General features: G+C 35.3%; 2 protein-coding genes across 2 annotated transcripts; both read left to right on the top strand.

The window, feature by feature from the left end:
• The first annotated feature begins 3,124 nt into the window (after nt 1–3,124).
• LOC131020270 (protein ASPARTIC PROTEASE IN GUARD CELL 1-like) lies at nt 3,125–4,855 on the top strand. Its single transcript, XM_057948984.1, has one exon. It carries the CDS (start codon nt 3,222–3,224, stop codon nt 4,617–4,619), a length of 1,398 nt encoding a protein of 465 aa, XP_057804967.1. The 5' UTR covers nt 3,125–3,221; the 3' UTR covers nt 4,620–4,855.
• A 7,940-nt stretch (nt 4,856–12,795) lies between these two features.
• Nucleotides 12,796–14,581, top strand: LOC131020271 (protein ASPARTIC PROTEASE IN GUARD CELL 1-like). Its single transcript, XM_057948985.1, has one exon. It carries the CDS (start codon nt 13,027–13,029, stop codon nt 14,437–14,439), a length of 1,413 nt encoding a protein of 470 aa, XP_057804968.1. The 5' UTR covers nt 12,796–13,026; the 3' UTR covers nt 14,440–14,581.
• The last annotated feature ends 348 nt before the right edge of the window (nt 14,582–14,929 follow it).

Consider the following 14,929-nt stretch of genomic DNA (forward strand, 5'->3'; position numbering starts at 1 on the left):
TTAAATGATAAAAAATAATTATATACCCTAGATTGATGGAATAATCCCTAGTTAATAATCACAAAACTAAACTAAAGCATACAAAGTTGAAATTGAAGAAAAAAAAATATAAGATTACACATAAAATTGAAAGTGGGACATAAAGTGTGGTACATTGAATCTCATTAATTCTGATGATTGCACGGTTGTTTACGGAAAATACTCAAGCTTAATTTGTGGACATTTTAGCAATCTTGTTTTGATTTGCAAAATTTATACTTTTCTTTTTAAACACAGCTTCGGCTAGATAGAGAAGCATGAGTGTTTTGTTTTGCAAAAATTACTTTTCTTTAGCCTCTGTTATAGAGGGGAAGCATTGAAAGAATATACTCCCTCCGTTCCAAATGAAATGTCCTATTTTTTTTCGGTACGGAGATTAAGAAATGTGTATAAAGTAGATAAAGTGGGTTGGTGGAAATTATTTAAATATTAAGTATAGAGAGTGAGTGTATTGCCAAAAAAAGAAATAGGACATTTCGTTTGGAACAGCCCAAAAAATAAAACAAGACATTTCGTTTGGGACGAAGAGTACATTTCTTTTTTCTAGAGAGAGAAGTAATCGATTCTCCCAACTGTGGAAGTCTATTAGAGCATCCACAGCGGCCATGTCGAGGGCGGAGTCGACCCGGGGCGAAGGAGGCGGCCGCGCGCTGGAGGGGCGCCCAGATGCGAGGCTGGGTCGAGGCTACGGCACGAGGCGAGAGAGGAGATGAGATGGCGCGTCCTGCGGACGCGCCTAATTTAAAAAAAATATCCAAAAATCGGCTATTTTGGCAAAATTCGACCGTTTCCAAATTTTCTTTTTTTTAAAAAAAAAAAAAACGACCGTTGCAAATTTTTAACGGTTATTTTGATTTTTTTATTTTTTTGTTCTTTTTTCCCCTTCTATAAATACTACTCTTCCTTCCATTCTTTCAAATTCACCAACACCTTCAACTACAGTTCTCTCCCCCAAAAAATTCTCTCTTCTACATTTCCAAAGATGGATCGTGAATTCGATGAATACATGGAGCAACAAGGCGGATCGAGGGTTCCAATGATGGGGTTTGCTCCATTTTCAGCAGCCTCGAATGTCTTGGCTACAAGAAATGTTCCTACGCCGGCGGCGAACGCCAACGTTCAAGAAGAGCCGGAGGAGGTGAAACCGAAAGCCAAGGGCACTCGCGCAGCATATTCTAGCGAGGAGACCGAGCTCGTGGCAATATTGTGGGCGGAGGCAACCCACAATCCTATTTTGGGGACCTCCCAAAAGTTGCTCCAATATTGGGGAGCAATCGCCGAGAAGTTGAACGCGCTCAATACTTCGGGAGCGCCGCCGCGAAAGTCGGAGCATCTCAAGTCCCACTTCGCCCGTGTCCAAAAGGAGACAAAATTCTTCGAGGGCTTCTACAACACGTGCAAGGAGAATTGGGGGAGTGGTATGAGCGACGATCAAATCTTCCAACAAGCCCAGACGATGTTCGAGGCGAATTTCAAGAAGCAATTCTCCTATACGTCAAAGCTTGGAAAGTGCTTCGTGACTGCCAAAGATTTACGTCGCAAGCCGGGGATGTCCACTCCGCCAAAAAGTCGAAGGGCTCCGATGGTGGAGCAACCACTACTTCTTCGGAGCCGAGTGTCACGGCGAGACCCCAAGGCCAAAAAGCGGCAAAGCGAGACAAGGGCAAGGCGAAGAAGGGAGAAGGGTCTTCGGGAGGAGGATCGGCATTCTCCGACGCCCTCGAGAAGGTGGCCGAAAGCATGAAGGAGCATGCTCTCAAAACGGGGGAAATCGCCCATGCCAAAAAAATGCAAGCCGAGATGAAACGGGAGGAGATGGATATGAAGCTATTGAACAAGGATACGACGGGTATGACGGATGCACAATTGGCTTTGCACAACCACCTAGTCCAAGAAGTGCTCAAGCGTCGAGGGCTTATTTAAATTAGGAAATTATGTTTTTTTTTTATTTTATTAGCGTATTTTAATTATGTTTTTAATTTTATTTAAATTATTGTAATGTAGAATTTTAATTTTAATGAAATTTGAATTTTAAAAATAAAAGTGTAGAAATATGAATTTTGTGGAAATGGGGATCTAAGCACCCACCTAAGACACAATGCATTGGAGAGGGGTGTGTCTTAGGTGGGGCCCACTCCTAAGACACCACCATTGTGGATGCTCTTATCATCGAGCGATAGCGATGAAGAGTAACTCGCACGCCAACAACTCTCAAATTAATTTCATGGGGGTTAAAGAAATTTACAGTCTACTAAATGAATTATCAGTGTGGGTGTTTTGCAAAAAGAGAAGTTAACGTAATATTTTTAATTAGAATTAATTATCAAAAAATTATATTTGAAACTATATGAGTAAAAATGTATGTTTTTTAATACAATAAATGACCATATAATGGGTGGTTCTTTATTTTAATAGATTAATAATATTAAATAGAAAAAAATTAAAGGTTGTGTCATATATAGTTGATTCGAATCCAAAAATTTTGACCTTATATATTAACCACTCTCCCACTTGATCAATACACTTGCTACTAAATGTTGGTTCTCTTTTAATGGATTTGCCTTATGGTTAATATGGAATGTGTGATTACTAATCTTAACCGCCACCATAATACAACTTGCCTAACTCATAAAAGTCAAATGGCTCTGCAATAGGTCGATCAAGCATCACACCATCGACACTGTAAAAGGAAACACAAAACACATTTAATTAAAGATCTATGCATTTTGTTTCGTTACATCATTCTACTTTTTCGTTTAATAAATCTTATTCATTCCTTCCCAACTTTTAGTATTCATTTGGGAGTAGTATGAATGTGGTTGAATGTATTGTGAGTAGAATAAGGTCTCATCTTTTATGTGAGTATTAAAGTCATTAAAAACTAAAATGAAAATATGGATACTAATTAAAATTGAGACGGTGAAAATAATATTTTTATTTTTGATTTGATTGAATCCTTATTTAATTAATTAATAGATCTAATAGATCCGTTAACATCCTTAAGGCACCAAGACCATTCTTGATATATATAAAGCAGATCTAGACGACTTTTAATTATTCCCCCCAAGAGTTGGGATGTGCATGGCATTGAATAAAAGCTTAAATGAATTATTTCAAGTTTGAATAAATTGCGCCTATTAATCCATCACCCATCTCATTCATTAATTCATTAATCTTCAAGCATGTTTCGCAACAAATTTACTTCTCTCTCTATTACATGTTTAATTTTGTGTCTCATCTCAAACCCTTCACCCTCATCATCCTCAAATGATCACAGCTTTCAGATTCTCGACGTCTCAAAATCATTACAACAAACTCGCAACGCTTCCTCTCCATCTTCAACCCACCACTTCAACTCCGCTCTCTCTCTAACTCTCTCCTCTCTCCCCTTCAACTCCAACAGCAACTACACCTCCCTCACCCTCTCCCGCTTCACCCGCGACCAAGCCCGCGTCCGCCACCTCCTCCATCATCACTCCCTTTCTCTCTCTAAATCCAAATCCAAATCAAGAAACCCTAATTTCCAATCCCCCGTCACCTCCGGATTTGGGCAGGGCACGGGTGAATACTTGGCCCGAATCGGGGTGGGTCGACCCGTCAAACAATTCTACATGGCCATCGACACCGGCAGCGATGTCAGCTGGCTCCAGTGCCGGCCTTGCTTCTCCTGCTTCCAGCAATCAGACCCCATCTTCAACCCCTCCGCCTCCTCCACTTACAAGTCTCTCTCCTGCACCTCCAAACAATGCGCCGCGCTCGATACCTCCGCATGCTTCAGAGACAACTGCATCTACCAGGTCTCCTACGGCGACGGCTCCTACACCGTCGGCAACTTCGCCACCGAAACCATCTCCTTCGGCTCATCCGGATCCGTCTCCGGCGTCGCCATCGGCTGCGGCCACGACAATGAGGGCTTGTTCACCGGTTCGGAGGGCTTGTTAGGCCTCGGCGGCAGCTCCTTATCTCTGCCCTCGCAAATCAAAGCCACCTCATTTTCCTACTGTTTAGTCGACCGCGACTCACGCTCCTCGTCGACTCTCGACTTCAACTCCACCGCGCCGGCGGACTCCGTCGTGGCGCCGATGCTCTCCAACTCATTCATCAAGACGTATCTCTACGTCGGCCTCACCGGGATCAACGTCGGCGGAAGGGCGGTGCGGATCCCGCGGGGCGCGTTCGCCATCGGGCGGCGGGGGAGCGGCGGGGTGATCGTGGACTCGGGGACGACGGTGACTAGGTTTCCGGCGGCGGTGTACGAGTCGCTGCGAGACGCGTTCAGGGACATGACGCGGAACCTGCGGCGCGCCGGCGGGTTCTCGCTGCTGGACACGTGCTACGATCTCTCTTCATCGCGGACTGTAAGGGTTCCGACGGTGTCGTTCAAGTTCTCCGGCGGGAAGACGCTGACGCTGCCACCGGATAATTACCTGATGCCGGTGGATGAGAGCGGGAAATACTGCTTCGCGTTCGCCGGAACGGAGGGGTCGCTGTCGATCATCGGTAACACTCAGCAGCAGGGGACACGTGTCACTTTCAACCTCGCTAAGAAATTTATTGGGTTTAGCCCTAATAAGTGCTAGTGCTAGTCTATTAATTACAGCAAATAAATCCAACTTAACACTTCAATTTTCAACAAATAATTTCAAGATATAGCATATTGTTAATTGGTTATTTTCTTTAATTTCTTTAAGTCAATAATTAAATGGAAGAGAGTTGAATGATAGAGCAATTTCTTCTTATTCTAGCCGTAATTATTATTGTATTATACACATATATATGTAGCTCGATTAATAGATAAAGTTGAATTTCAATTTAATTCATATGCACGACTTGACAAGTTAGAGGTGCATGGTAACGAAATTAATGTCAAACAATGAATTATCTGTATCATACGTTTTCATTAGATTTTCGAAAGAGTATATTGTGATTGATGAAGGAATTGAAGCCAATTCTTGAGGCATGCAATTTGTTTATATCTGCACTAGTCTTCTTTAGTAAATTTCAATCTAGGCAAAATTCGTAAATAACTAGTACTATAAGTTTTTCTTTTATTGGGCATATGATCGGGTAAACCTTCTGCAGAGAAAGAGAGAATAAACACCACGGGAAGGTTTTTATTGGTTAAAATATAAATAAAGATTAAAAAGAACTAAATTAAGTACTTGCCAATGGACTACCATAAATTAATTTTATACTAATACTATACATTTCATAACATTAAAAAATAAAATATAAAATAAAAGAAGAAAAAAAGAGCCGATTTTTAGTTAGCTACTCGAGCTGATGAATTTCAAAATGTTTGGCAAAATAAACTCATAAATAATTTATAAACTCTAAAATTAAGTTATAAGAGCTTATAATTAAACTCTCCAAAAAATAAATTAATCTATCTCAACTTATTTTTTCATAATCTTATATGCAACAATCATTTCACAAGTACTTTGATAACTTATAAGTTCTTGAGAAAGAACTTGCAACAATCCAATTCAAGTTCATCTCTTTTCAATATTCTCTCTCTAACAAAGATTTTCTCTTACTAACTTACAAACTCGATTATCCAAATAATTTGAGAACTTAATTATAAGTTCTTGAGAAATTACATCTCATAAACTCTTAAAACATTTTATAAGCTAATTAGATTATAACCCTCTTAATCTTTCATACAAATTTTAGCATAACCGATTAACCGTGCCTTAGATGGTATATAATTTCCAGTTTTTGTCGTTAATTGTAAAAATTTGGACGATTCAAATATTTTATGTAGATTTCATTTTTTTTTCTTTATAAATTTGATGGAGGTATTATAGTATAAATTCATACCCTATGAATTTATCTTTTCATAATTATGTTTAATATTATGAATGTTTGTGTTTAACAATACATATTATGCATATTTATGTTTAACATACTAGAGTGCATGATGAAATTCCGTAAAAGTAGAAGTAGATTAGTTTCAAGCAATTGTTATTTTTTTGAATTTATGCATACATTTTTATTTTCAGCATTATGCATTTTTCACTTTAATGGTATGCATTTTTGTGTTTAATAATTTTTTTTTGTATAATCATTTTTGAATTTGTTGAACGTATTATACATGTTTGTATTCTGGAACATGCATATTTCTATTAACAATATACATTTTTTTTTGTATTTAACATTATGCGTAAAATTAATACGCTTATGCTCTCTTATCATAAAAAACCAATGCAAACTAGAAAAAAACGAATTTTTTAACAATTGAATAAACAATATTTTAACGAATGAGATCGACTACTATATAATCTCTCTCCTCTTGTAGTTAATATATTACGTACAAATACATTGACTCTTAATATTAATTCGCCAACTAAAATAAGTTATAATTATGGGGCTGCGCGTTAATTATTTTACGAATTTACTTCAATTAATTAAAAACTATATAGGTTGCCGAGCTAGATTTGTAGGCGCGAGTTAATTTATTGCGTTGCAATATTATTTATTGCATGCCCACTATTTATTTAGATAGGTATGCCCCACGGATACACGATATCATTATTTATTAATTAAATTAATTAATAATTAAAAAATAATTTAAATATTAGTATTTAATGTAAAATAGATATAATAACATTATTATTAACTTAATGAGTATAATATTAAATTTAATAAGTATTGTATAATAGTAATAATAAAATACTGTAAAGCAAATAATTTAAGTTAATTTCATTTTGAGAAAATAACATTAAACCATCAATATCCATAATTTAATATAACAATTTTGGGCTCTTAAAAGTCCAAATTGTATAGTATTACTAAAATTTCATATTTAAATAGCCCAAAACTAATTAAAAAATAAAGAAAAATATGAATAATGTAAAAAGAAAATATAACAACAAATATGTATATATGAATAAATAAATAATGTGAACACGTAATTAAATAAATCAATATAATATTTTCAATTCTAATTTTAGGATATATAACTAATTTTTTATTTACAAATTAATATTAAAATTAATACAAATTTCCTCCTTCTTAATTATTGTACTAAAAATTATTACTATAATTTAAAAATATTTAAATTTAAAATAAGTATAATTAAACAATCATGTAAACTTCTTTGAAAGGAAAAAATATGACATCCATTTATTTTTTCACCAACGACAAAAACAAAATGATAAAAGAGTATGATGTTTAATACTCCATTATAGATAAATGAGACACAACAATCTAAAACTGCTTTGACACTTCAAATGTTGAATGTCAAAGTATAAGCCATTTTTAGTATGACAATGGTAATATGCGATCGCTATTTTAAGATGGGCATCGGATAAATATTGTTCTTCAAGTATACGATATCCTATTTAAAAAATTATGATACTTTTTTTTTTTAATTTGAAATATGTTATGTGTACTGTTCATTATAGATTTTATAGCGTGTTATTTTTTTTTTCTATTTAAGATTAACCAACTTTTGTGAGCTGCAATTATCTTGGTGCTATCCTAGGACGTTGGTTGCTTTTGGAAAACTTAAGCGAAATTATGAAAAGAAATAAAGCTCAAGTTGTATTTTTAGTACTAGTAATATCACTTTCTATTCTAATTTTCGAAATTCTTTTAATTATATTTCAATTTTTTAACATTATCATTTATATTGCAACCTTTTCCATATGTATCAACTCTATTAATTATATTGGAACAATATAGAAATTTTTGAACTCAAACATGTTTTGAGTTGTTCGACTATATTTTTTATTTTATCATCAGACGGTGACAAAACAGTTGAGTTGAAAATTTTACAAAACAAAAAAACTCGCTCCCAACAAACAATAATTGAATACTATATGAGAATTGAGCAACATCCTAGACTAGACTATGGGCTTCAAAGATGCTTACGCTAGCCCTCAAGGGACATGTGCGAACTCTTATCTATGAACAGTGAGATTTAGGGTTCAAATCTCATTGCTATCACCTCCTCAAAATAAAAATAAAATAAAATAAATGCATATAATATTTCAAGTTGGAGTTTATACGTATTAATAAAGTCGGAATAAACTTGGTAAGTTTTAGAGTCGGAAAAGAAAAGGTTCAAAGATTTTTGTTGTAACAGAAGTCATAAGGTGATATTGACCTGATGGCTCACTAATCAATATACATAGCCATAGCCCAATCAAGGCCATACATTTGACATGGCTAGGTTCAGTGAGGCCCACTTTCCAGCTGATCCAAATTTGGTATGGGTTTTAACTTCTCGTGCCCCAATTAAAATTAATTAAAGTCTTACATATATGCTCTCTCCGTCCACGATATCATTTTCACTCTCATTCGTAGCAGTAGAGTCCACAAACTTAAATATAAAATTTTAATAATAATATAATTTGAAATTTTAAGAGTCCAAAATTATGACAACTAGTATTAATTTTGTTCTATAAATGATTTACTGTTATTTGCTTAAAATGGGACTGACTTAAATAGTTTTTTAATCTATAAATTTAATAGTATACTCATTAAGTTAATAATATTGTCATTATACACTGTTTTAAATTAAATACTAACCTTTAAATTAATATAATTTTTTTTGTTATCAATTAGTCTAACACTCTAACTCATAAATAATGACATTTTGATATTTTTATATAATTTAAAATTTTAAATTAGAAAATATATCATGATCATGCATCGCACGAGAGGGCATGCTAGTTTATATACTCAATTGGAAAAGTAAACTCACTTAACCTAAACAAAAAATAAAATTATAAGTACCACTGACTCAAATAAAAAGCTAATTAAAGATTAAGTGCGCGTTAAGTAAACTCACTTAACCTAAACAAAAAATAAAATTATAAGTACCAGTGACTCAAATAAAAAGCTAATTAAAGCTTAAGCGCGCGTTATACCAAATTAACATTTCAGACAAATTCTTAGTACTTTATTCGATGACATTCTTTTTAAGGTTCCAAGTAAACGAGTTTAGAATCTGAATGCGCTAGTTTACTAACCATTTTATCAATACTCATGTATTAAATTATACTCCCTCCGTCCATGAAAGAACTTCCTAGGAGAGAGTGGTACGGGTTTTAAGAAAAAATATTGTTGAGTGTATTGAGAGTGGATAAAAGGTAATTGAGTGTATTGGAATTATAATTAATATTGGGAGTTGTGAAAAATGAAAAGTAATTAAGACCAGCACCAACGGTGACACTGGGGTAAGGTCACGAGAATAAGACAAAATATGTGGAATTAAAATTTAAATGGAAAGTCATGATAAAACCATGACTTGGTGTGTCAGCCGCCCTCCGGGTCATACACATTTTCATTTATATTGTGCCACCTGGCAATTTTTGATTGGGCTTTTCATTGGTGTTTAATTTCTTTATAAATATAATTTAATTACAATTTTTTTATAAATCCAAATCAAATCATTTTGTTAATATTTTTGAATGTTGTAATTAAATAACTACTAGCATTTGCACCCCGTGCGATGCACGGAAAACGTTTTTATATTTTTATATATATAAATTAATACCAACTCAATAATCATATTTATAAATATAAGAAAAAAAATTAATTTTCACTTAATATATTTGAGTTGAATATTTAAAAAAATAAAAAAATAAAGAAAAGTTCACAATAATAAAAATTGATATTGTGAAAAGGCATAAATAATAAGTAAAAAAAATAAAATACAAAAAATTGATTTATTCAAAAAAAGAGGAGAGATGAGAGAGAATTTTTAAAAATCATTAATCTTTAAATAAATATAACTCTCCATTTTAAATCAAATATTTACATAAAATATATCAAATTAATGCTCTTATCATGATATTTAATTTGATATATTTTATAAATAATTTTAATTTCACAATTTTAGAAAGAAATAATATTAAAAAATAAGAACACGAAGAAAAAAATATATTGTACAAATAAAACTTCAATTTTTTATAACTACAAAATTGTCACTTATTAATTTTGAAATCAATTTGAAATTGAAAATTATCTTCTTAATATATTATAAATTATTGTATAAATATAAATTTATAAATTATTTATAACCAATGCCTTATAAATTGTGTATATATACACATATAAACATATAATTCATTATGGAATTATAAACGTGGGTTATGCAATTTTTCTTTTTAAACGTGGGGTGTGCATTTTTAAAAAAATTATGGGTTATGCAATTTTAATTGAGTTAGTTACTTAATTTTTGAATATATACAATAAGTCATTATTTTGGAAGAAATCACAAAATTGCCATTGAAATTGATTTGAAATCAATTTCTAATTGAAAACTGCTGTTTTAATATAGTATAGATTTTCGCATTGCTAATCACGTATAAAATATGAAATTTGAATTATATAATTTTATATCTACGAGTTCGATGTATAATGAAATAAAATAAAATATGTATGTGTGCAGAGAATTCAAATCGATCAGAAGATTAAGATACCCTGTAATACTTACAATGAAAGAAAATAAAAGTTGCAAACAAAGCTCAACTTTGCTAAAACTGTAAGCTATTGACTACCCTGTTAATACAAAGATAAATCTAGTAGAAAAATATAAGCACAATCTATAATACAGATAATTTTCACAAAATAGTATAATTCTAATGTGGAGTATAATTTATCAACAATCATATCATGCACACACGCGCACATATATATATATATATATATATATAGGGTGTGGTTCTAGAGAGAACTACATTATTTGTGAGAACGGGAGAACCATCAAATCTAATGCATTCACCGTAAAAATTAATGCATCCGCTGTTAAAATTGATGCACTCAAAAAAATAAAAAAAAATGCTCCCTTCAGGATTCGAACCCAGGACCTGCATTCATCCAACAAGATGATGCATCCACCGTAGATCTTGATGATCGAATGGCTGAAAATGGTTCTCCGGTCTTTTTTTATTTATGGTTCTTTCCTGAACCTCTCCCTATATATATATATATATATATATATATATATTCAATAGATTAATTTTTTCTGTATTTAAATAGATTAATGAAGTATATATGTAGATTGGCATACTCTTAGAGCAAGCATACGAATTTTACGAGCATAATCTAAACTAAACCCAAATTATATGTACAGTAATGCAGTAATTATAAGTAAATCAGTTAAGGGCCAAATTTCTCTTGTCTTGATTTTATATGTGGTATGTACACCAACTTTGTGGACCGTTGGCTGCTTTAGAGCTAAGCTTTTAATGCAATTTCGACAGACACCTGTATCTTTATGTCATCAACTACATCAGCTACAATATTTACTACCTATAAATATATATCTATAAATTGTGTATATACATCTCTACGAAATTCGATATGTGCGGCACAAATTGAGATATAATTTGTGGTCAAGTGGTATTTACATAAAGAAGATGCGAACCTTCATCAGAAATTTTAAATTTTTGTAATAATGGGTATTTTTTACATTTTAAATCTAGATGACTACCTTTTTTTAAAGGATAAAGAATTAGTACTTCATCCCTCTTGTGAAACATGAGTCGTTTCTTTCGGGCACGTGATTTAAAAAAATATTTAGTATTCAGTATATTAAGTGTGATAGATGAAAAAGTGAAAAGGTGAATAAAGGAAAAAAAAATTGCTATATAAAAAGTTGTAACAAGTTTCGTAGGACGACCTAAAAAAGAATATGACTCATGTTTCGTGGAGGGAGTACTATTTTTTGTACATTGATCTATCATTAATTTTATTGTCTTATAAAAGTAGAGTTAGTATATCATTTTGGGTCATATGACCATATCCTTACTAACTTTTATTTTCAATGATAATGCGTTGCATTTCATGTTTTACTACAATTAATACAATAACAGAATAAAAAGATGAAATAAGAAAAAAAATACTCCCTCCGTCCACGAAATGAGTACCCATATTTCCTTTTTCGTCCGTCCACGAAATGAGTACCCATTTCCCTTTTTGGCAAGTGTACCCCACACATCTCTTTAATTAATACACTCAAAAAGTGGGACCCTTAAACTATTCACACTACACTCCATACATTTCTTAAAACCCGTGCCGTCCACAAATGGGTACTCATTTTGTGGACGGAGGGAGTATAGCGAAAAGGTCACGGCGCAAAAAGTATAGAAGATACATGCTTTGTTAAATTTGGCCTTGTATTGTATGCATGCACATGTGGCTGTGTTATCATCTTTGCAGTTTTTGCCATATAAAACACCAACATATTTGGTGAATATCGTTTTCCATCAAAACTCTTACTTATATTATTAAGTACGTGTCATATTATGATGACTCATATAGTATTATTTAAATGGGACCATCCTCCTTACATATTTTTTTAAACTCTCTTACAAAATTGTAGGAGATTAAATAATCTATCGAATTTTATTTACACGTTCTTAGTTATTTTTTTATTAATAATCTTTCCATTTTTTCGTGAATTTCTACGAGTAAAATGTAGTAAAAAAATACTAGTTTTCTTTGAAATACAAGAACTATGAACAGAGATATTAGGAGATATTGTACAGTAATCCAAAGATAATGACTCGCTTATTTCTACACACAAGTCACAAAGTGAACCCCACATTAATTAATTGGTAACCACACACTTATTTGTTTAGGGGTAAAGAAGAATGCTATTATTAAAGATTAATCGTTTATTAAATATCCTTCAACCAATTAAATAGTTTATTAAATAACTTTAATTTACAAATTCATATTATCATACCTCATGATTTCACATGCATATATAGATATATACATCGAGGTTTCGCTCAAAGTAAAAACATAAGTTAGAAACCAAATCCAAATGTTCCAATTGTATTAATTACGATTTTCTAATTAATGTTAAAAATGTAGTCATAAAATTATTTTTGCGAGAGAGAGAAAACATTTATACTTAGTAATTAAAGATAATATACGATCCCGTTGCGGCTGCCGCTGCTCTGCTTCATCTCCTCCACTGCTTTATAAATCCAACTCCTTTACCTTTACAAACAAACAAACAAAACCATGGCCTCTCTCACTGTCTCTCTCTCCTCCTGCATTCTCTTCTCTCTCATCCTCATCTCCTCCTCCTCCGACGACCAACAATTCGATTTCCTCGACGCCGCCGCCACGCTCCACCAAGCTCGTCAAGTCTTCTCTCCAAACCTCGCGGCAAACACTCCAGCGACCGTACAGCTGCTCCCCTCTCTCTCTCTAAGCCTCCACCCTCGCTCCTCCCTCCGTTCCGCCCCCACCACCACCGCCAACTACACCGCCCTCACTCTCTCTCGCCTGGCCCGCGACGAAGCCCGCGTCCAATCCCTCCTCCTCCGCCACTCACTCGCCCTCTCCGGCAGCTCGGAATTCTCGCCGCAGCAGTTCCAGTCCCCCGTGACCTCCGGCATCCGCCTCGGCAGCGGCGAGTATTTCGCCCGCATTGGCGTCGGCCGCCCCGCCAAGGACTTCTACATGGTCATCGACAGCGGCAGCGACATCAGCTGGCTCCAATGCCTGCCCTGCGCTGACTGCTACAACCAAACCGACCCCATCTTCAACCCCTCCGCCTCCGCCACCTATCGCCCCGTCTCCTGCGCCGCCCCGCAGTGCTCCGCCCTCGAGGTCTCCGCCTGCCGCACCGATGCCTGCCTCTACCAGGTCTCCTACGGCGACGGCTCCTACACCGTCGGTAGCTTCGCCACCGAAACCGTCTCCTTCGGCGCCTCCGGCTCCGTCCCCAACGTCGCCATCGGCTGCGGCCACCACAACGAGGGTTTATTCGCCGGCGCCGCCGGTCTATTAGGCCTCGGCGGCGGGCCCCTATCCCTAACTTCCCAAATCAAAGCGACGTCGTTCTCCTACTGTTTAGTAAACCGCGACTCGACTTCCTCGTCGACTCTCGAGTTCAACTCGGCCCGGCCCGCCGACTCGGTCCTGGCTCCTTTACTCCTCAATTCGCGAATCAACACCTACCACTACGTCGCCCTAACCGGAATCAACGTAGGCGGCCGCCCGGTTCAATTCTCCCCGAGCCTCCTCTCAATCGGCGGCGACGGCCGAGGCGGAGTGATCATCGATTCCGGCACGGCGGTGACACGGTTGCGATCGGAGGTGTACAACGCGGTGCGCGACGCGTTTGCGGGCATGGCGCAGAACTTGCCGGCGGCGAGCGGGTTCTCGCTGTTCGACACTTGCTTCGACCTGTCGAGCATGACGAGGGTGAGGGTGCCGACGGTGTCGCTGCAGTTCGCAGGCGGGAACACGGTGGCGCTGCGGCCGAGCAACTTCTTAATACCGGTGGACGACGCCGGGAAGTACTGCTTCGCGTTCGCGGGGACGAGCGGGACACTGTCGATTATCGGTAACGTGCAGCAGCAAGGGACACGTGTCAGTTACGACCTGGTTAATAAATATATTGGTTTCAGCCCCAATAAATGCTAGTAGTACTAATTATTAGTGTAGTAGCTCAATTACCATGAGCAATTTTAATTTCGATTCTAATTCCAATCAATAATTCGTAGTAATTATTTTGTAGCTCTGTTTTGGCTCATAGAATGAAACAATCAAAGGCCGTTCAGATTTATTTTTGTCCTCCAAAAAGTAATTATTTTATAATGAACTAACTAACCTATCATATACATGATCCCAATAGATTTATTTATTTGTAAACGAAAAAATTAATTCATTAATCATCACAAATCAGACATAACAATATCCATAAGCCATGCAATGCAATTATCAGCATAATGTAGTGCGCTCAAACGATTTTGTAAATTGTTAGTCGTTAAATGCTGATGTGTTATTTTAGGTAGTCACTCATGTGTATTTTTATGTTGAATTTGATAATAATTTACGTATCTGTATTTACAACTTGTGGAATATTAAAGAGTAAAAAGAAAATGTTTTCTTCAGATTATTACTCCATTAAATA

Source organism: Salvia miltiorrhiza, chromosome 4 (genome assembly GCF_028751815.1).
Source record: "Salvia miltiorrhiza cultivar Shanhuang (shh) chromosome 4, IMPLAD_Smil_shh, whole genome shotgun sequence".
In the NCBI taxonomy this organism is placed as follows: domain Eukaryota; kingdom Viridiplantae; phylum Streptophyta; class Magnoliopsida; order Lamiales; family Lamiaceae; genus Salvia; species Salvia miltiorrhiza.

Excerpts from the sequence above, each read along its gene's own strand:
- LOC131020270 (XM_057948984.1), top strand. The coding sequence starts at position 3,222 with ATGTTTCGCAACAAATTTACTTCTCTCTCTATTACATGTTTAATTTTG.
- LOC131020271 (XM_057948985.1), top strand. The coding sequence starts at position 13,027 with ATGGCCTCTCTCACTGTCTCTCTCTCCTCCTGCATTCTCTTCTCTCTC.